The sequence below is a fragment of the Lytechinus variegatus genome, chromosome 2 (genome assembly GCF_018143015.1).
Source record: "Lytechinus variegatus isolate NC3 chromosome 2, Lvar_3.0, whole genome shotgun sequence".
In the NCBI taxonomy this organism is placed as follows: Eukaryota; Metazoa; Echinodermata; class Echinoidea; order Temnopleuroida; family Toxopneustidae; genus Lytechinus; species Lytechinus variegatus.
In genome coordinates, this window is record NC_054741.1 from 40,309,916 (window position 1) to 40,333,173 (window position 23,258).

Consider the following 23,258-nt stretch of genomic DNA (forward strand, 5'->3'; position numbering starts at 1 on the left):
AAATTTGTCCATTATATTCACATTTAATTTGTGAATAATAGAAAGAAATATAGCTATTTGTAATGAAAACTTGAATGTTTAATCATTTCACTCTGAAATAAGAATAATGGCCATGAAAAAATATATTGAGGGATTAGAGGTCAATCAACTATGTCAATAACGTCAGTGAATTTGAGTAAATAGGTCGATAACTTGATTGTGGCATGTAGGTACATGTATATAGTGATTTTGATGGGGAAAAGGGGGAAAAGACTGACCTGCGTGGAAAATGAACACAAATTTAATAATAATAATAATCATACAATAATAATAGTAATAATAATAATAATAATATAGGATTTGTATAGTGCACGTATCCACCTTGCCAGGCGCTCCTATATTACCCCGGCTAAGCTAGTCTACCGATTCTGGTGCGCACAGCTGTTTGAGGAATTACTTCCTGTCGGTACCCATTTACCTCACCTGGGTCGAGTGCAGCACAGTGTAGATACATTTCTTGCTGAAGGAAAACGCGCCATGGCTAGGATTCGAACCCACGACCCTCTGTTTGAAAGGCGAGAGTCAGAACCACTAGACCACGACGCGCCCACAGTTGATTAATTGACCAATGATGATGTCAAAATACAAGTTCGAGGTGAAATTGAAATCAAATAGCACTTTTTAATATAGTAGCAATGCATTGCCAAAAGTGTAAAAAAAAAAAAATAATGTATGATATAATTTGAAATGGTGCAGTTGTCTAAAGTATTTAGATATGCATTTATTAATTTCTAAATCAAGGTACCAATTTCTCTGTAGCAATATGTCACTAACCTCAAATGCTACAATCAATACAATAAACTATAACTTAATCTGTAAATGGAAATGATAGGCCTAACTCATATGGCAAGCATCATCCAAGAACATTTTCATATAGCCAGGGACAGTGATGAAGAATTAAAATAAGGCAATCATATTAAAGCTGCAGCTTTTGTCATAGTAAATGAAGTGAAGTGTCTCAACTTCAGCAAAGAGTAATTAAACTCTAGAAAACCTGACATTTTCAGGACTTTGATCTGGCCCATTCAATGAAAGCCGAACGTTCTGTCAAGGGATATCAGACCAGGATCTATATTATCGCTGATATGTTGCACAGCTTGATTCTCAAGAACTGGAAGTAGTGCTGTAGTTTTTTTAGGTCGATGGATGTGAACTTGTAGGATATTATCTCCTTTTGAATTTCATTATTATATGCCTAATTTGTGCATGATAGCAATCAGTTGTTCTGGACCAAATACATTATCCTTGTACAAACTGATACCTCGTTATGATAGAAATATCATCATGGGTGATGTACGGCAGAGAGCAGATATGTAGTTTTGTCCTGCAGCATTAGCATCTCAAGAGATTCTGGCAGCTCGCAATGAGAAGTAATTAATAATCATACGGGAATTCATCTTCGTCCTCCTTGGTATACAGATGAGGTCCATCAAGCGAGACGAACAAGGCGAAAAATGGAAAGACGTTGGAGAAAGCTGCGAACACCCGAGAGCCGCCAGCTGTACTTATCTGCAGTTCATGACATCTGCAACCTCATACATAGACAGAAGTCACAGTACTACACAGATCAGCTATGTAGTGCAGATGTCAAGAATGTGTTCCGTGTTCTCAATACGCTGCTGAACAGATAGCCGACCATTCTTCCTGCCGATATCTCAGCTACATCATTACCTGACAGATTTGCCTCCTTCTTCATTCAGAAAGTAGAGAGAATTAGATCATATCTTCATGCAGGGAATGCGGCATCTCAAGTGTGTGCCAGTGTGTCACATGAAGATGGAGCAGTGTCTCAGCTAATAGATTTTGATGATGTCACTGCGGAGAGGGTGTACAAGTTCATTCGTTCCGCACCCAATAAATCGTGTTCGCTGGATCCATTGCCGACATGGCTCTTGAAGAATATTAACACACTTCTTCCATATATCGTGTCAATGAAGGAACGTAGTTTCAGGCTGAAATTTGCGAACCAGTTATCAGAATCGGTTCCTTTGAATTTTGGTGTTCCGCAGGGATCGGTGGTCGGCCCGCAGCTTTTTAGTTTGTATACCCAGCCGATGTCAGGCATCATTGAACAGCATGAAGGTATTCATTATCATATCTATGCAGACGACGTGCAGCTGTATATCTTCGCAGACCCAAAGGACAGACGTGCAGTCGAGCTAGCTCTCACCACACCCGGGGGGGGCACTCGACCAAAAAAGTGGTGGGGGTGTGCCGCGGGCGAGACAAAAAACGGGGGCCTTGGAGTTATCTATGTGTGTTAGAGATCTGCAGCAGTGGATGCAGAGCAACATGTTGAAACTGATCTGTGAAAAAACAGAGTTCCTGGTTGTTGCCAACCCCCGCTATCTCCATCTTGTGTCCGATATTTGTCTCGTCATTGGTTAAACTTTAGTGCAACCTTCCTCTTCAGTCAGAAGCCTGGGTGTTGTGATCAACTCCCTGAAGATGAATCGCCACGTTTCATCCCTTTCCAGTTCGCTGCATTTTCATCTCTCAAATATAGCTCGTATAAGGCCTTTCCTAAGCCAGGCTGTCTGCGAGCATGCTGTAAGAGCTTTGATCACATCAAGAATTGACTATGCAAACTCCCTGCTTTGTGGTACATCTTCGGCTAACATCCAGCGATTTCAACGAGCTCAGAATCGTGCAGCCAAATTGGTTTTCCTTGCCAAGAAGCGTGATCACGCCCCCCCCCCTTCTACATCAGTTACACTGGCTTCCTGTCCATAAGCGTGTCACATACAAAATCCTCACCATTGCCTACAAATGCATCCATAATTGTGCTCCATCCTATCTCAATGACCTAGTTTCTCTGTACCAGAGTGGAAGGCGTGGACTACGATCGGGTAACGATACCACTCTGTTGACAACACCTAGAACTACTACCTGCTCAAGGGACCGATCGTTCGCTGCTGCCGCGCCACGCCTCTGGAACCAGCTCCCCCGCAGCATCCGTGGATCGTCATCTCTGGGAGCATTTCAGCGGTCATTAAAGACATTTCTTTTCAATAGTTAATTTACTTGTTATGCCTGTATGTATTTTTTTCTTTTTCTTTCTTTCACAATTTTGATTTTGCTCATTTTGTAAAGCGCTGTGATACAATCATTGTGAAGAGCGCTATATAAAAACTTATATTGTATTGTATTCGTTGAAGTTGAGATACATAGTATGACAGAAGCTGCAGCTCTAATGATGGCCTTCATTTCATCTTCATCATCATCCCTCTGCTGTTTGGAAATGCTCTCAGATGATGCAAGCTGTGACAGATCTATCCTATCCATTTTCAGATGATTAAGCTAATAGTTTATAGTATTTATTATAGCTTTGAGGTGAATGGCCTATCGCTGGAGAGAAAAAGACACGACAACCTTGATTTAGATATTATGATGCATAAAATGCTGCTACTTAAGATAAAAATCATTTCAATTTATATACTTGATTTAGTTTTTGGCAATGCATTGCAGTATATGAGGAAGTGTTATTTGGTTGTCAACATTTTTTTTACTTAATTTCCACTGATATTTTGGAAAGAGTTCATTGACCTCTATCTGACCCCTAAATACATTCTCCATGACCTTCATTATTTCAGACTGAAATAATGAAACCTCCATGTTTTCATTACAAATTAGCCATCTTTATTTACATTATTTTTGGTTATTTTTGATGTCATACATATTTATACATATATATTTCATCTGATCATGTATTTTAAGGGTGAAAATTTATTCTCTATATTAATTGATTTTGATGTTGTTTAATTTTCTTGTACAAATCTTTGCATTTTGACACCAAGATCACCAAGCGGCGGTGTTTTATCTCAAAGATACCATTATCATTATCTTATGTTAAAAAGGTCATTGACCTTTGGCCTTAAATTGTATGGGTGAATATGCATTCTAGGTACTTAATTTTATTTGATTTGATCTTCTGGTCAGAATCTGTCCATTTTGACACCATGATCGCCAACCTGTGCCTTTTCATCTCAGAGATACCATTATACAGTATATTATGTAAAAAGGTCATTGACCTTTTGAAAGCTTTGACCTTGAATTTCATTGGTAAATGTCCATTCTACCATTCTAGGTACTTAAATTTATTCTATTTTATCTTTTTGTAAGAATCTGTACATTTTGACACCATGATCACCAGCCTGTATTTTATCATCTCAGAGATACCATCATACAGTATGGTATATAATGTAAACAAAGGTCATTGACCTTTGACCTTGAATTTTATTGGTGAATGTGCATTGTAGGTACTTAATTTTATTTTATATTCTGGTAAGAATTTGTGCATTTTGACACCATTATCACCAACCTGCGCCTTTCCATCTCAGAAATACCATTATACAGTGACCTTTGACCTTGAAAAAATGCACTTTCCCCAACCCGTAATCCTCCTAACTTTTTTTTGGTAAATGTTGACACCCATACCTACTCAAATCAGTCAAAAAAACATTTGCAGTAATTTTATTCCAGATTGGCTATTTTGGGGTCTAATCTAGGGATACTAATTGTTACTTAAAGGTCAAGTCCACCTCAGAAAATTGTTGATTTGAATCAATAGAGAAAAATCAGACAAGCACAATGCTCAAAATTTCATCAAAATCGGATGTAAAATAAGAAAGTTATGACATTTCAAAGTTTCGCTTATTTTTAACAAAATAGTTATACGAACGAGCCATTTACATCCAAATGAGAGTCAACTTATTGTTTAAATTATACAATATATCAATTTTTACGAATTTGATGATTAGGACCTCCTTACCTGAAGCACAATATGTTAAGATGATGGAATTCCACGTGTTCAGGAATGAGTGAAACTTCATTTCACATGACAATGACTAGAAAATCAAAATATTTCATATTTCATATAATAAAACACAAAAGAAATAGCGAGTGAGGAGTGATGTCATCAGTTCCCTCATTTGCATACTGACCGAGATGTGCATATAACTTTTGTGAAATGAAGCGAAACTTTAAAATGCCATAACTTTCTTATTTTACATCCGATTTTGATGAAATTTTCAGTGTTATGCTTTTTTAATTTTTCTCTTTTTATCCAAATCAAGTTTTTGTTTGGGTGGACTTATCCTTTAAATGATAATACATGTATGAATCAAACTAAAATACTTTAAATTATTAAAAGGGAACAGTAAATATCACTACCGTAAAATTATGAACTGAAAACCAGATGTAAATGGTTCATTGCACTGTTGGTTACATAATGCAGTAACTTTCCCAAGCACGTGATAGATCAGAGGTAGAACATGATCGTCTCTGGTCGAAAGAGCTGGAGCCAGTGATAACATACTGACGATCGTTGATTCAACTAGTCTTGGGTAAACACGCATCTCCGGCAAGGTCATAATAGCAGCATAAAGAGAGAGTTAACTGTGTGACAACAATTGACAACATGCAAAAACAGGTGGTGGCCATAACATGCTCTCATTGAATATGCATTTGTTGTAGATCCATGCTACATGCAAGAAAAACAATGAATTGCTTAAGTATAATCTTGACATGCAACAAAATGAAATAGAACATCTTGAAATAAATTTTTGTTACAGCTAAAATAAAAACAATAAGACAAGAAAACATTTAGTATAAGCAAATAGTCCAGGAAAGAAGAGGCGTAACCTTGTTTTTTTATATATACAATATTTTTTTATGGTTTCTTGTCAATTCGAGGGTGCTGATTACGAATCTGTAACCTTGAGAATTTTCCGCAAATTGGCAAAATCCAATATGGCCGCCAAAATATGCAAATTACCCATAAAAATCCTAAAATTGTGACAGGAGTGAGATACTCCCTGAAAAAACAATTTTTGACAAAATATTTATTTTCCTCATATTTAAAATGGCCGCCTTAGTCCATTGTATACTACAGTGCGTATAAAAAAACGGGACAGATTTGAAAAGTCTATAAAATTTTTGTTTCAAATTATGATGTTTATATTTTGGTGCTAATAGGTGCTCTAAGATCTTATCTTTGAAATGCAATTTAAAAAAATGAATTTTGTTCATGCTTGAGCGAACACGGGACGTTTTTGTTGGGGGTTCAAAAAGAGGCTTGCGCCAGAATTGCAGAATATGAGTAATATGATCAGACTTCTTTCTAATCAGGAGAGTTCCTCTGGACCTTTCATTATTTGTGCCACAATTTTCGAATTATGCTATCACATTTTATTGACAAATTTATTTATTTAGTTGAATTATTACTTAAATTATTTTGTTTTTTTTTTCATTTAAACTTCTCTTACCTTTTAATTTTCCTTCATAAGTAACTGAGAAAATAAGATTTTTTGTCAACCCAAGCAAGAAGATTTGCATTATTAATTGGAAAAACTTGTGATTATTCAATTCCTTTTATTATATGAAACAATTTATGTTATGTACCTTTAAAAGACATGAATGTAAATTTAAGGGGTCATTGATTCTTTGACCAGTGGCACGTTAAATTGCTTGACAGGAAACACAGGAAGGGATCCATGTCTTTCGATGGCAATGGTGTATTGAGTAAATTCTGAAGGAGCTAGATATGGCAGGTCGGGTAAAATGTATTAAAAAGTTGTGAGAGAGCGAAGCGAGCACGCAAATATTCCCACTTTTTTATTATATCAAATTTTGTGATAGATTTTGACCTAAAAGCATTATCCACAATGAGAAAGAGGGGCAAAAAAATCACAAGAGTGATCACTAAAATCCATATATATGTGATAAATAAATGGGATACTGTTTAAAACACATATTTTCTAACGAAATATATCATTCAGGTTTAAAGTTTGTGTTAAATACTGTATTTTTACTTTCAAAATGGCCGCCAGAGACATTAACAGTATTATGCACAATGCAAAGTGGGAAACCAATATTAGCACCATAAATGCAAGTATTAGTGATCTATGAGTAAAATCTTGTCTGAAAGCATGATTTCTAATAAGAGATATCATTTATTCTGCCAGTTAGGTGATAGTGTTATTGGAAAATCAAAATGGCCGCTACAGGCCCTTAAGATATTATGCACAATGTGAATGGGAACAAATTATTTCATCAGAATCAAGTTTGGCTTTGCTTGGCCAAATGGTGATGTATGAGTGAAATAACGTCTGAAAACATGATTTATGACAAAATATATCATCTCTTATGTAATTTATGTGATAAACACTGTATTTCAACATACAAAATGGCTGCCATATGCCCTTTTTGTGAACATTATTTGTCTGCACTCAAATCGTATATTATACGATAAGGGCTTATGTTGGCCATTTTCAATTTAAAAATGCAGTGTTTATCACCTACAACATTATGATATATCTTGTTAGAAACCATGGTGTCAGACAATATTTCACCCTTGCATCAGAATTCACAATTATAGGCAATATTTAAAGTCAAACAAAGCCATATTCTGTCAAAATTATATGTCTGATGTTACAATGTACATAATACTTTTAGGACCTATGGCAGCCATTTTGGATTTCAAAGTACAGCATTCATAACCTCCACAACCAATATGTGATGTATTTAGTTAGAAATCATGTTTAAGACAATATTTTTACTCGTATATTACAGTCATATGCATTTCATGATTCTCACTCTTGTGAAAATTAGTTTCTCCATTCGCATTGTACATGATAAATATAGGGATTATGGCGGCCATTTTGAATGTCAAAATACAGCATTTATCACATAAATTACATAAGTTATATATTTTGTTATAATTCATGTTTTCAGATGATATTTCACTCATACATCCCCAATTGGCAAAGCAAAGCCAAATTATGCTGAAATAATTTGTTCCCATTCACATTGTGCATAATATCGTAGGGCCTGTAGCGGCCTTTTTGACTTTCCAATAACAGTATCTATCACCTATCTGGCATAATAAATGATATCTCTTAATAGAAATTATGCTTTCAGACAATATTTTACTCATAGATCACTAATACCTGCATTTATGGTGCTCACTCCTGTGAATATTGGTTTCCCACTTTGCATAGTGCATAACACACGTCTCTGGCGGCCATTTTGAAAGTAAAAATACAGTATTTAACACAAACTTAAAACCTGAATGATGTATTTCGTTAGAAAATACGTTTTTAAACAGTATCCCATGAATTTATCACATATAATATGCATTTTAGTGATCACTCTTGTGATTTCTTTGCCCCACTTTCTCATTGTGGATAATGCTTTTAGGGCCTTTGGCAGCCATTTTGAATATCTAAATACAACATTCATCACATACATGGCATATTAATAATATATTTCGTTAACAATTATGTTTTGGGCTATTCCACGGTTACTCATGTTACATTTGGAGACACCTTGACTCATACTTGGAGCTGTAACTCCATTATTATTGATAGGAACTAAACATCTCCTTATCACAACAAAGTACACAATCTGACTATCCTTCGTATAAAAACAAAACTTGGGAAATTCTATTATGCTCCTGGCAAATCTTTGGAATGTGTCGGTTACTCACGTTACATGATTTGGACATGCATAAATTTAAAAGTCAACATAAGTGAAAAGTCTCCTCATACAAGGCTTTTATGAAAGTTGATTATATCCATTTCAAAGAAGTGTATTAGGGAGACAAACTTTGTATATAATTAAAAAAATAAAGAACACATGGTTTTTACTTGGGGTGCAGATAATATGTTTACTCACGTTACGGTTACTCACGTTACATTTTGTCTATTTATGGTTAACAACACACATGTCATTAAAAATTCAATAATGTGTGTAAAATTCATTGCTCGGAACATCTACATGTGTAAGAGATTTTATACCTAAAATTGGAACAATTGGAGCTTTATTAGGGAGTAGGAGGGAAAAGTATGATTTCGCTTACTTATTATGCATTAATTAGCATAATCGCTTAATACCAATTTTCATGGAATAAATTACTGTATATTACTGTAGATTATGTCCAAGACAACCTGCACGCAAATTTTCGGCGTGATCGTGCGGCCAATGGCCGAGATCTCAAGGGGGGCCTGGGAGCCCCCCCCCCCTCTCCCCCACCCCCCCGGCCATATCAACTCCCAAAATACCCCGGCCTATATAGGGTTACAGGTAAGGGCATTCAGTGTGTTGTTCAAACACTCTTTAAAGTTTGGTTAATCAAAACCAAGTCTTACTAATGCACTCTCGCATTGTGAATACTTCTAATAATAATTCAATTTTTTTGTGTGATTGTATGACCACTGATATTTTGATGAACAAAGAGTCGCATCAAAGAGATGTACCCTCATTTTGCTTTTAATTGATCAAAAATAACTTCACAACTCACCATGAGACTTAAAACTTGACATCCCACAGAAAATGTTACCGAACTGAATAATTTTAACTGGTTACTCACATTACATGATGGTTACTCACGTTACAAAGTTACTCACGTTACAGATTTTCTTCATCAATTTTATAAAAAAATTGTACTTTTTAATGATTTTGTTCGTCATCACTGTGTCAAAGATTGTTTGAAGGAAGAGAATTTAAAATCCCATCAATTAACTGTGAAGAATTTTTCTCTCAGAAAACATAGTCAGTTTTTTCGGTTACTCACGTTACATCACCTGAGCAGGTTGCAATATTTATTTTTTAATGAGTACTACAAATTTACTTGAAAAGTGGTTGTGTATTTTAAGTAATTTGACTCTTCTAAACTTCAGAAATATATAAAGTGGTATGTTGTTGCAACAACAAAATGATAATAAGGCATATTTCATTTTTCACTATTTTTCTTGTATTTTGGTACACAATGGAAGACACAACTTTTGACCATTTTTTACCAAAGTATACATATGAGAATAAACTTTTTATTTCTTGTTCCTGAAACTATCATGTATGAAGGACTTAAAGTATTAAAAAATGCAAGAAAATATTGAATTTGAATTTTTAAGCTCATGTCCACCAACCTGTGGAATTGCCCTTTTTAGTCAGTATTCCACTCGTTTAATCTTAATAATATGCATTTTAGTGATCACTCTTGTGAATTTTTTGGCCCCCATTGCCATTATACGCAATACTGTTTGGGCCAGTGGCGGCCATTTTAGACATCAAAATGCAGAAATGTTCCCATTTATGACATAAGAAATGATATATCTCGTTAGTAATGATGATTTGCATAATATTACTTCGTTCATATATCGCGATTTTTTGCGGTTTAGTGCTCATTTTTGTAAAAAAAAATAGTTTTTCCTATTCATATTGTACATAATAGAGTATACAATGGACTATGGCGGCCATTCCGAATATCAAGAAAATAAATATTTTGTCAAAAATTATTTTTTTCAGAGTGTATTTTACTCCTGCCACACGCTTCCATGCATTTCATAGCCTATGTGCGGACAATTTTAGGATTTTTATGGGTAATTTGCATATTTTGGCGGCCATATTGGATTTTGCCAATTTGCGGAAAATGCTCAAGGTTACACGAGTGGCATCATCCAGATTCGTAATCAGCACCCTCGAATTGACAAGAAACCATCAAAAAATATTGTATATATAAAAAAACAAGGTTTGGTCAAGTTTCTATGGGGCCTAGCTATCCTGGACTAAAAGTCAGACATCCAAGAACAGTTATATTTACTTATATAGGTGTTTTTTTTATTAATGTGATTTCTATCAATCTGGCAATATTCTTCTTTGAATAGCTGACCAAATCTATTACAATGAGATGATCGCTAAAACAATTCTCCAGAAGTAGATCTTTAGCTACTTACATAACCCTTTGCCGAGTTCATAGTGACTGCTGTGTATTGAGGCTTCCTTGTAACTTCTAAAGGGGTATGACACATGTGTGGCATCTTCTTTTTGATATCTGTCAAGAACGCCTGTAGGACTGGGGTAGAATCCACTCTAGGTACTGGCCTTGGGTCAATCTTCCTGATACAGAATTCTGGGTAACTACATATATATTCTTTGTGAAGGACAATTCATGAAATTCCTTTTTTTCCCCTGAGATTTCATGATTAACTTTCAAGAATAGGGCATATTTGCAGGTAAACTAGCACATCAATGATGTGGAGCTCATCCGGCATTTCGCAACAAAATTTAACACAATTTTAATTTCAGCCCAGTTGACACTGTCGTGAATTATATTGGTGACATAAATTGAGGATATAGAATTGAAACTGATGAAGAAATGACATAGAAGCATTTTTTGTGATCTTGTATTAATAATTATCTAGTCAAAGTTTCTTAACTCTGTGTAGAACCTCGGTGAACCTAATGTAGCTGTCAGATGGAACAAAATTAACTAAAATCGATCAAGAAATAAATAAGTAATTTTTGTGAGTTTTGAAAATATATGAATGAATTAGCATAATTAATGAGTTTCAAAATTCTATATTGAAATTTTGTATCACCAACTCGAGCTATCATATGAAGCAAACAAAATTGAAATTGATCAACAAATGAAGAAAAAACATTTTTTTGTGATTTATGAATAAATTTTGCAGAAATTAGAATCAATAATTTTCTGAATAAAATTTCAAAATTTTGTGTGAAACCTCATGCAGCTCTACCGGATGGAAGAAAAAAAAATCTAAATCTGTCAATAAATAAAGAAGAGGCATTTTCTGTGATTTATGAATACATTTCGCATAAATTAGCATAAATAATTTTCTACTGAAAATTTCAAAATTTTGTGTAGAAGTTTGGTGGGCCTCATGAAGTTCTACAAGATAGAAGAAAAAATATCAACATCTGTCAACAAATAAGAAGAGGCATTTTTTGTGATTTCTGAATAAATTTTGCATAAATTAGCATAAGTAATCTTCTACTGAAAATTCTGTGTAGAAGTTTGGTGGACGTCATAAAGTTCTACAAGATAGAAGAAAAAAAGTAAAAATTGGTCAACAATTAAAGAAGAAAATGCATTTTATGTGAATTTCAAAAAATATGAATAAATTAATTTTCGCATAAATTAGCATAAAAATTGTTCTAGTCAAAATTTCAAAATTCTGTGATGAAGATTGGTGAACCTCATGAAGCTCTACAGATGGAAGAAAAAAAATCAAAATCGGTCAACAAATAAAGAAGAAGTATTTTTGTGAATTTTGAAAAATGCGCATAATTTATTATAATTTAATGAATTTCAAAATGCTGTGTAGAAGTTTTGAATCCCCCACCTAGTGCTATGATATAAAGCAAACAGAATTGAAATTGGACTTGAAATGGCGAAGTAGTAGCATTTTGAAATTGTGGACGGACGACAGACAACGGACACCACGGCATAAGCTCATCTTGCCCTTCGGGCCGGATGAGCTAAAAACTTTAATTTTTGAGTAATCTAATTAAGAGCTCATTTCTATGACACTATAGTATACAACCATGTCGTATGTCATGGTGGTCATTGCATGGCCATATCATGTATGAAGTGCAGTACGTACAGCCCCAATGGATAAATGACATATCTTTTTAAAGATATATTTTGCAAATATCCGTAAAACCACAGGTAGAGGAATAAAAGCAATATAGCTATATAGTGAAGCTGCTTGTTGAACTCGTATTGTCTAATATCCAATAACCACGAGATGATGAAACTTATTGTTTTGGCTGACAGGCTCTAAAAAATTCAATTGATTAATTTAGATAAAATCACCTTTTAACTCCACATATAATGGTTCATACATTAAGTACTACTTTTAGGAAAACAAATTGCATGTTCCAAAAAACATATGAATAGAGATAAGTACCAGAGAAAGGACCACCAAATAAAGAAGTTGTGGCCAAAACTGTCAGGGGGGGGTGGTTTGGCGGCCATTTTGGATTTCACGAAAGGGTCTTTCCAAGGACCGTCTTTCGTGTTGCCCATCTCAAGTTTACTATTTGCAGGTAATTCATTTAAAATGCGTTTCACATGTCGCATCATAATAAAAGGGCGACACGAAAGATGGTTCTTGCAAAGACTTCAGAAGGAAAAGATGAAAACGCGTCACTGTGACCTTGACCTTTGACCGCAAAATCAATAGGCTTCCTGGGATCCATGCTAGTATCATACTTACCAAAATAAATGAATTGGGGGGGGGAGCCTAGGTTAAGTCAAACTGAAGTTATCACATTTACAAAGAAAAGTTAACGGATGGACAGATGGCCTCCCATCATTTGACCTATTGACCCCTAGATGACCTTTGACCTAATTATCTTCATTACCACAAACGTAGTATTACCCAAGGACTATTTGGACTGAGTATAAAAACAATTGATGCAGAAGTAAAGAAATGCGAGCTAGTTAAACAAAAAATTTAACGTTTGTAAAGTAGGAAAAGCGATTACTATGTCTCCATCGAACTTTGTTCAGGGGGGAAGAAGGCATTATAACTTGAAGACCTTATCAGAATATTCAATATAATCCTTGTCTGTGATGCATATTTTTATAAATAAACTTTATACATTCTATCAATCATAAAGGATACGTGAATATGGTATGTGGTATTGCAGGAAAGAAGATGTTGATGTAGACTATTCCCTCTCCATTCTCTGGTAATCTATATCCATACTGCAATATTCACAATCACCAGAACAAAATTGAAGCTTTTACAAAACTTAGGCTAATATATGCAATAACAAACATTTTTTTTTTTAATGTACTTGTACAGATGTTTACAATTAAAATTACATCACATACTACAAAATTTTGTGAATTGTAATACAGGCTCTGATTTCATCTGGAATTTCAATTATTCTAGAGTTATTCTATGATGATTTTGGTATTTCAATATGAACAGAAAAAAAATGAACGTGAAACTTGAGTTTTGCTTATTACAAAACGACGAGATATATATATTCTATAATGCATTGTAACAGACTACAATGTGATACAGAGGAACAGAATGGACTTACATTGTTTTTCCAGTACTTCCTTAGATCAGCATATGATTTGAATGGACTGGAGGCTGGTATATGATGCATGAGACCGACTACTTTCCCTTTCTTCATACTGTAAAATGAGGTAATTAATCACTGTCAGGCATGTTGATCCTTTTTGCAGATTGGGGGGGGGGCAAAATCATGAGATATAAATCAACAATACAAAAGCGTTTGAACGCACAACACAATCTCACCCTCACATGCATATTTTATACATATATATATATATATATATATATATATATATATATAGGTGTAAATAATTCAAGCAATGATGCAAGACGTAGCTTCCAAGTATCTCTTTTATTTGGCTAGCTTTCGGCCAGTAGGGCCTTCAACAGGCCAGCATTAAAATTAACTTTGGATTTTGTTCATCTGGAGGAGTAGTAAGTCTTGTGTAGGTAATACTATTATTCCGGTGTCTGGCAGTGTGTCGACTAGGTGTGCAGGTATCATATATATATATATATATATGTAAAGGAAGAGGGCTCTTTGCAAGAGTGTTGCAGCGCGTCATGTTCCATGTATAGGCGTAAAATAATCCAGGCATTGACGCTAGACGTAGCCTTTAAGGTATCTCATTTTATGCTAGCTCTCAGCCAGTAGGGCCTTCATCAGGCCTATAATATATTGAAACAAACATAATGGAACAAAACCATAAGATAAAATCGTAATAACAACAAAGTAAATAAAGGGTAACAAAGGGTACAGAACAGAAGGATTACAGTAAGATAACAAAAAATAACAACAGAGGGGTTGAGTGCAGCGAACAGAAGGATAACAGTAAGATAACAAAAATAAGAACAGAGGGGGTAATGACTTTATCTCGTTTAAGTCATTACCCCCTCCGTTGTTATTTTCGTTTCCAACACATAGACAAAAAATGTCTTGCTTCAAAATCAATGAGTGAGCCAAATTTCATGAGAAATGGTTGAAAATTGATGAAGTAATTAAAACTGCAACTTTTTAAACCATATTTTTGCCATGTCGTTACCATGGCAACATGACTACTAACACACACCCAAATATATGCAGAGACTCCAACTCTCCCGCATTTAGCAGGAGATCTTCTGCTGAAATCCCATTTTCGCAAAATCTCCTGTTCTCCCGCTTGAGATTTAATTACTCCAGCCCAGTCCCTGTGTCTCCCGTTTAAGATGTATTTCATCAAGCTTAAAATGATATTTCTTCTGCCCCAAACACCATTTTAAGAACTGGAATCAAATTTTCATATCCAAGCTAGAGATATTCAAATTAAGTAGAGTGTCAAAGCTGCTAGTTGCATCATCTCTCCTATAGGGCATCCTATATGGCCTATATGTTGCATACCAAAGACTTTGCTAATAAAACGCAGAGTGCCATCCAAAGGCAAAAAAGAAATTCATGACCAAGAAAAAAAAGAGAGAAAAGGGTGAAATATGATATCACTTTTTTAATATCATGTCAAATTCTATCACAAATTCATATTTTTGAAATAAAAATGTCGAAATTTTTGTTCGCTTTCGACCTATTATTCTTAAAATAAATTATAAATGATAGCCATTTTAAGCCTCCTCATTAGGCCACTGGTTCCATTATGTAATGAAAGATTAGCCTGAGATAGCACAAAAGAGCATCTAGAACCTTACAGCTTCCTGGGCCCTTTCAGCGGACCCTGGCCGCAAAGAACTTCGTGCTGGAGAATCTCCACATCAGAAGGTGCTTGGGGTTGGATTCTCTGAATAATGTCTTGCACATCAATACCAATGTGTTTGCCAAATTGTCTGTGTATTTTGCGTGTCAAGTTGGGGTCTCCAGTTTGCTAAAGGATCCAGGTGGGAGAATCTCCAGATCAGAAGGTGCTTGGGGTTGGAGTCTCTGAATGTCTTGCACATCAAAGTTCATGAGAATTGGTTAAAAACTGAAGTACAGTACTTTGAAATGCAAGATTTTACCTTGTTATTGAAAAATATACTGTTACCTTGGCAACAAAATGCCCGACACATGCGAAAAATATGTCTTGCATATCTTCATCCCAATACGAATATGTGTTCTAAGTTTCATGAGAATTGGTTAAAAACTGAGGAAGTAGCTAGTTTGCTGTGCAAGATTTGCAACGGACCGACCAACCGACCTTACGCTGATTCCTATATACCCCCTTCAAACTTCGTTTGGTGGGGGTATAAAAAAGATATATAAACAATGATAATAAAGTAATATGATGACCAATTATGATAAAACAATGCTAGTAGCAATTATTAAGCACAATGATAACAATGAGATCAACAAAATTTACAGTAATGAAAATATAATAATTATACATAATTATGAAAACAAAAATAATGATGATAATATAATGAAAATCGTAACAAAAATAATGATAAATAATTACAATAACATTACAGTTATTGAAATATTAAGAAAATCAATAATAATGAATAATAACAATGAAAAATGAACATAACACTATAATTTTATGGTTCATGATTTCACAAGTCTTGCCTGATTTATCTTACATCTTTCTTTCCTTTCCTTTTCTTTCATCTTTTCTTATTTGTTCTCGCTTGTAGATCTTTTACAGGCCAGTGCTATGTGGATCGGGTCCAGGGTAATGGCAGCACCAGGATTTTTCACCTAGGAGGAGGTAAGTCATGGGGGGGGGACAACACACAAATATTTTGCCTATTTCACAAAATCGAGCTGATTTTTTTCAATGTAGACCCAATTGACTGAAAAAAGGGACCTGTTAAGGACTAGCTGTTTGCATTGGGTCATGAAGATGACATCTCGTGAAATTAATTACGCGATCGCAAGCTTAGAATTTCTAAGATTATAACCGACCGTTCTAAGCAATTTTTGTAATCATTAATTGGATGGCAATATAATTAATCAATTGATGGAAAAATTTTTTGTAATGAAAATTATGAATATGCAGCATGTGTATCTTGCTAAAACGAATAATTAAAACTCTAATCAACAGTAAATGCGAGTGCGTAGCGTGAGCGACACTTTTAATTTCATACATGTAGAATGGCCTGAACAAAAATTGTTGGGAGCTAACAGTAAATGGATGAGGAAATCATCAAAGTTAAAAGAACGAAAATGCTGTTTTGGAGCACTTTGCAACTTTAGTAGGATGTTTATGATAACATTTATTGTACATGTACTTATTTCAAAATTTCGGGGGGGGGGTGGAGGGGGGAAAATCACTGGGGCAAATGCCCCCCTGTGCTTACCCACTTGGTGCCGCCACTGGTCTGGGGCAAAGCCCCAGGAATCTTGTGATATTTTTAAACATTGCAGATGGCCACTTTTTTTTATCAAATCACGGATACATACACAACATATATTAATTTCAACGCAGTTGCAGACAAGAAAACAAAATATTTTAAGGCAGCACAACAAAGCAAATGTGAGAAATTTGTAAAGTCGTTAGTGAGCGAAGCAAGCCAGAAAATTTTGGCCTTTTCAAATAACTTTGAAATTATATTCTAGTTATGTGATAGTACAGCTATGGAAATTTAGCCAAAGTAAATATTAAGAGGCTCTTTACAGTAAATCTAGCCAGCGTAAAGATTACTTAGGTTAGGATATAGCCTTGGCTAATGATATTTTGTCCTAATTGCGACCATTATTGCATAATATTGGCAAGCTTATAATAGACGCCATCCACCTTTCTACCCGTTCTTTATATATTTCAATCCTTTTCAGCCCAATCGTGTTCTCAAGTTCTTTTCTTCATATTTTGATTTTCCAATTTAGCTTTAGGCTCTACTTTCATTTCTTATTGCCTCTTTCTCCCATTTTCTGCCATTCTGTCATACCTTTTGATTTTATATCTCTCTCTTGCTAATCATGCTATGATATTTTGTACTTCCTCCAATGTTCTTCTCTCCTTTTCCCGCTTTCCTTCTATTTTCCCTACTTATGTTCTTTCTTTAATAATAATAATAATAATATAGGATATTTATATTGCGCACATATCCACCTTGTTAGGTGCTCTTTCCCTTTTTAATTTACTTTCTTCTTTTCCTTCTCTTTTCTCTTTTTCCGGTTTCTTTTTTTCATTTTCCTGATGAAATCCGCCATCATTCTCAGGGGGTCACATGTGGTATTACCCAGTGATCATATATATATGAACATAATTGATGCACATGTAAAGAAATGGGAGAAAGGTGATCAAAAACTTTAATGTTTTGGAACAGACTAACAGTAAAAGTGATGAGGTCTCTGCCAAACTTCGTTCAGGCAAGAAAACAAGGAATATCTTCATTAGATGTGAAAACACTGGACATAAATATCAACTCACCCACCAAAAAGCAAAGTATAAATCACTTGAATAACGGATATGGATGCATATAACGTGATTGTTGATTAAACTTGTGCTTTTATATGGTTTACCTCATTTAGTAACAACTACCAGCAGAATATTTGAAATTGTCTGTATCAACATTTCAGTTTATCTTGCAATCATTCTTCTCTTCATTTAATTATCACCTTTATCTCTATCATGACCACCATCATCTCTATATATAGTTTTCATCTTCATCATTGTCACCATCATCTTTATCCTTATCATTTCTATCTTCATTATGAGCTGATGTTTTTTTGTATTAAAATATACCCACCCTGCTGTATAGTATTATTCAATTCAATGAGCTTGAATGTGAGGTTGTCATTTTTCCACAAGCAATCTCCTTATGACAATCCTTCTCCTGCTAATTGTAAATGTTGTAATATTTTGGAATTGTATTACCGGGTATTTTTTGTGTTGAATATTTTTTGGTAACCTTTAACTATGATTCATGCAAAAACAGTAAACAATATTACTTTTTATATGACATCTAGATAGATCCTTGTCATTTGATTGGTCGGTCGATATTGATAATTCAGACCATTATACAATGACGTCTTAAACCGTGCAATTTTGGATCCATTTGATTTTGTCCATTGCAGGTGCACAACCAGACTACAGCTACAGACACCACTCGTGTTTGCAATGCGCATGTTGTATGCACATGATAATCAAGAGACCGAGCTCACACTGTATGAGCATATTTTGCATTGAAATTCACAAATTTAATTTACAAAGGATTCTATTTTTAGGTGTCATATAAACCAAATAATGAATGTTTCATCTTTCACCTCATGAAGTATTCTGTCCATTGCACAATTAAAAAGAACATTCATTATTTGTATATTGTAGTTACATTATAAAAAAAGCTTTTATACGAATCGATATGAATGTAAATTATGCAGAAGAGAAAAATAAATCAAATCAAATCAAATCAAACATGCATTTCACAATTAACTTGTGAATTTGAATTCATTACACAAATTGTTTTTAATATCTTCACCTTGGGAGTACATAGCACCACTTATCATCTACACCATATTCTGAGATCATGTAATTGATATCCATCAGGAAATGATTGATAATAGAAGGACACACACCAAAATCTTGCAGCTGTTTGATAGAAATTATATTTAACAAGAGAAAAAAAACAATATCTGGGTAATTATTCCAGAACCCATAATTCTAAAGTAATAGATAGTTGTTGTCATTATTTCTTCATAGACATTCTCTATACCACAAGATTTGTTCTTCTTTTTGACCAATTACATGTATGTTATTTGCTTCATTTGCAATAAAGTAAAAAGAACATGCAATTTCCCCTTTAAAGGACAAGTCCACCCCAATAAAAACTTGATTTGAATAAAAAGAGAAAAATTCAATAAAAATTACACTGAAAATTTCATCAAAATCGCATGTAAAATAAGAAAGTTATGGCATTTTAAAGTTTCGCTTCATTTCACAAAACAGTTATATGCACATCTCGGTCGGTATGCAAATGAGGAACTGATGACATCATTCACTATTTCTTTTGTATTTTATTAAATGAAATATGAACTATTTTTATTTTCTCATCATTGTCATGTGAAATGAAGTTTCATTCCTCCCTGAACACATAGAATTCCATTATTCTAACATTTTGTGCTTCAGGCAAGTAGGTCCTAATCGTCAAATTTGTAAAATTGAACTATTGTATAATTCAAACATTAAAAAACAAAAGAAATAGTGAGTGAGTGACATCATTGACTCTCTCATTTGGATGCAACTGGCTCGTTCTTATAACTATTTTGTTAAAAAATAAGCGAAACTTTGAAATGTCATAACTTTCTTATTTTACATACGATTTTGATGACATTTTCAGCATTGTGCTTGTCCGATTTTTTCTCTATTGATTCAAATCAACAATTTTCTGAGGTGGACTTGACCTTTAATATATTAACTGTAAAAAATGTACAATTTTGTTATATTGTTCAAAACATTGTTTGAATGTAAGATATATTCCCTCATTTTAGTCTTATTTCAACTGTAACCAAAATGTAAAAGTCCTACAATATCAAATTGACAAAGAATTATTTACCAGCTTGAGAAAGAGTTTCATATCTTCATAAGATTTAACAATGATAAGATTAAATAAATGACAATTCACAAGACTTACTGTACAATGCGGCATCTTGACGGTTAGAGGCTTAACTGCAAAGCATATTTCATCATCTGTTACATTCGTTTCAAGGTCTATCAAGAAAACGTTTAGATGATTTTGATCAATACTTCTCTTAATAGACAAGAATCAATTTCACAATATCACCCGTCAATATCATTAACAAATTCTCCTTTTCTCAATATATGACTTAATTCCATAGTTGTGTCAGTTTCAGATTTGTAGATGTGTCTTAACAATATCAGATTTAACCTCAGTTGTGACAATCCCTCCTAATTTTCAGATAACGCCATTAAGAATTTACAAAACTAAATAAATGCCTTTTTCAAAACAAAAAAAGACTTGTTGATGCTCATTCTTATGTGGCTGGCTTATATTTGCATTTTCTTTCTATTATTTAGGAGTCAGTTTGATACTCACTGATAGCACCAAGTATTCCAGTACTGGTGATGAAATCCCTGCCCTGGATGTAATACTCTCCAACTTTATTCCACAAAGGAGCCAGCTTAGCCTTAATTGTATATGTAAAGCAGGCTTGAAACACTGCTGGGATCACCCGGATAGGATTACCTACCTAGAGATAGAATTCAACATAGGAAATTATGCCAAGAATTATTGTAAAATAATCATTATAAGATGAGACTTGACTTGTAACATTTTACTTTATAAAGTGATGCTGAACAAGGGCAAACATGCAGTGTCAGTTGTGACTCATTTCTTTCTTTGACAGATATCTCTCAGCTTTTTTGCTAGTTAACCTATTAGCATTCTTTATTTCCTTTGTTGATAGCCCAACTTCGGAGCAACAATTTGGCTTGATATGCAAATTAACCTCTATATAAAAAATGTGTTGACTTGAGCGATTATGAATGGAAGTGTGTGAGCTGATGTGTGGAGGAGGATATAGTGTGAAGTGTTGCCTTACTTGTATAGCTTGGGCAAGCACTGTGAGCACTGTACATTTTGACGTTTGGAGAGGACCTAGCTGTGTCTTCCTTTTGGCCTGTATTCACAAGTCAATTTGAAATGTTAGTTGAATTATACCCTTATATTTCGTCCAATGTCACTGAATGATAGACCTGATAGAGAGCGATGATACAAAATGCTGTTTCAGATGTGTATTCTGAATATCAAAATCGTAATTCGCTGTTTTATTTTAATTTGTCCTCATTTGCAGTGGATAAAATATATTGCTGTTTAAACATATTATGAATAATCACTACTGTGGTGTTGTATTATGATGAATAATGAAATCAAGAATAGTTACTGTTACACGCAAGCATTGGTTATGATTTACAGTTAGCTCTTATAAATGAGGATATCATCTAAACTTCGGCCACGCCCTTTGAGTCTTAGCTTGTAACAGGAGACGCTTCAGTGAGGCGCCCCCCTCTTTTTTGTGGCAGCAACATTAAAAATTGTGAATTGATTACCCGCTACCTCAGTGAAACGGCAGGGAACTGAAGCTACTTCTTTGTGAATCTACTTATTGAGACTTGGTGACAGTTGCTCACACTTGGGCCAGCACTCCAAACCTAAAAGTCAACCATGCATTCTTCAAGAACACCTTACTTTTTTTTAATCATAATCATAATCTAAGCTTAGAAATTATGTGTAGATCTACCTGTAAGTTCATCTTCTGACATCTTTCTTGGAGCTTGCCTGATTGCCAGAACTCGAAAGTGATAATCACATAAATGCAATCATCTTGTAGTGATGGTGAGGCCAAGACATTAGATTCTGTAAATATCAGTTCCCTTAGTAAAAAAAAGGGGAAAAAGATTTTAAAAAAGAAAGAAATTAGCTTACTAGCATTGTGAGCAGAATGTACAAGAAAGTAGATCTAGGGGCCTAATGCTTTTTTATCACCTCCTTTATTCTCTTCTCTCTCTGGTACGTGTACGGTATGTAGGACACAGGTGAGTATGGAAACAAAATGAAAGCAATCCTTTGACAATGACTTTCAGACCAAGACTATTTTGGGTCTGAAATTAATAATGTTGGTTTATTATGATTGACTATAAAGTTCCTTATGTCTAAACATGGTTTACAATCAACTTTGTTTATGAATTTCAGTTTTGTTTTATAGATCTAGACATCATGTAGAGTGTAGACCCTAATCAGTTTTCTCCAACTGTCACTTTCGCCAGTCTAACTTATAACTTAAGTATAAACTGTCGTCAATACACTAAGTTAGAGTCTGACATTTCTATCATGATAAGACTAGATCTAGACTGTATTTGGTCTAACTTAAAAGTGAGGATCTTGACAATTACAGGGTGATCAAATCTACTTTACTCGACTCTAGTTAGATCTAACGTTAGACCTAATCTAGATAGACTGTGGTGAAGTTGTAGATCTATCGCTAGTCATAGGTCTAACGTTAGAGAGAAATATAGACTGATCTGTGGTCCAACGTGAGATAGACCCAACAAGTTAGATCTAGGCCAAGTTGGCATTATCTTGATTTAAGTCACCAGTCCATTCACTGCTGTTTATTTCATCAGCGCTGGTAACTTTTTTCCTCTCCCACTGACTTTGTAGTGCACACACACACACAAGAAGAGGAGTGACTATTTTCACGATAACTTAAGGCCCCTATGTTTAGTGAGATACCCTAACTTAGTTCACACTAATAATAGCTACTCCCATGGGCGCTAGATCGTGCTGTTGGGCATGTGCACAAATGTCAATGCGTGAGTTGGCCCCAAGTATTTTTGCATATTTTGAGTGATTCATTTAGTTATGTTTAGAGGTATCTTCACATTTTTCTGGCAGCCGAGTTGATGGTCTATCAATGTGACATGCTTCCACACTAGACCACAGCTCCTCTGGCAAGCTAAA

At 34.5% G+C, this 23,258-nt stretch overlaps 1 protein-coding gene across 2 annotated transcripts in view; it reads right to left on the minus strand.

Moving 5' to 3' along the window:
* The window catches only part of LOC121408093, a 34,048-nt gene that overhangs the window by 9,204 nt on the left and 1,586 nt on the right, over window positions 1-23,258 (minus strand). Inside the window, exons 2-7 of one of the 2 annotated variants that reach the window (XM_041599433.1) lie at window positions 22,039-22,171; window positions 20,835-20,988; window positions 20,412-20,488; window positions 13,897-13,993; window positions 13,470-13,552; window positions 10,773-10,956 (exon numbers count right to left, since the gene is read on the minus strand). In XM_041599433.1, coding sequence (XP_041455367.1) covers window positions 10,773-10,956; window positions 13,470-13,552; window positions 13,897-13,992 — 363 coding nt within the window. In that variant the 5' untranslated portion in view covers window position 13,993; window positions 20,412-20,488; window positions 20,835-20,988; window positions 22,039-22,171. The remainder of the gene's footprint in view (window positions 1-10,772; window positions 10,957-13,469; window positions 13,553-13,896; window positions 13,994-20,411; window positions 20,489-20,834; window positions 20,989-22,038; window positions 22,172-23,258) is intronic. The other variant, XM_041599434.1, reaches the window with a different exon arrangement.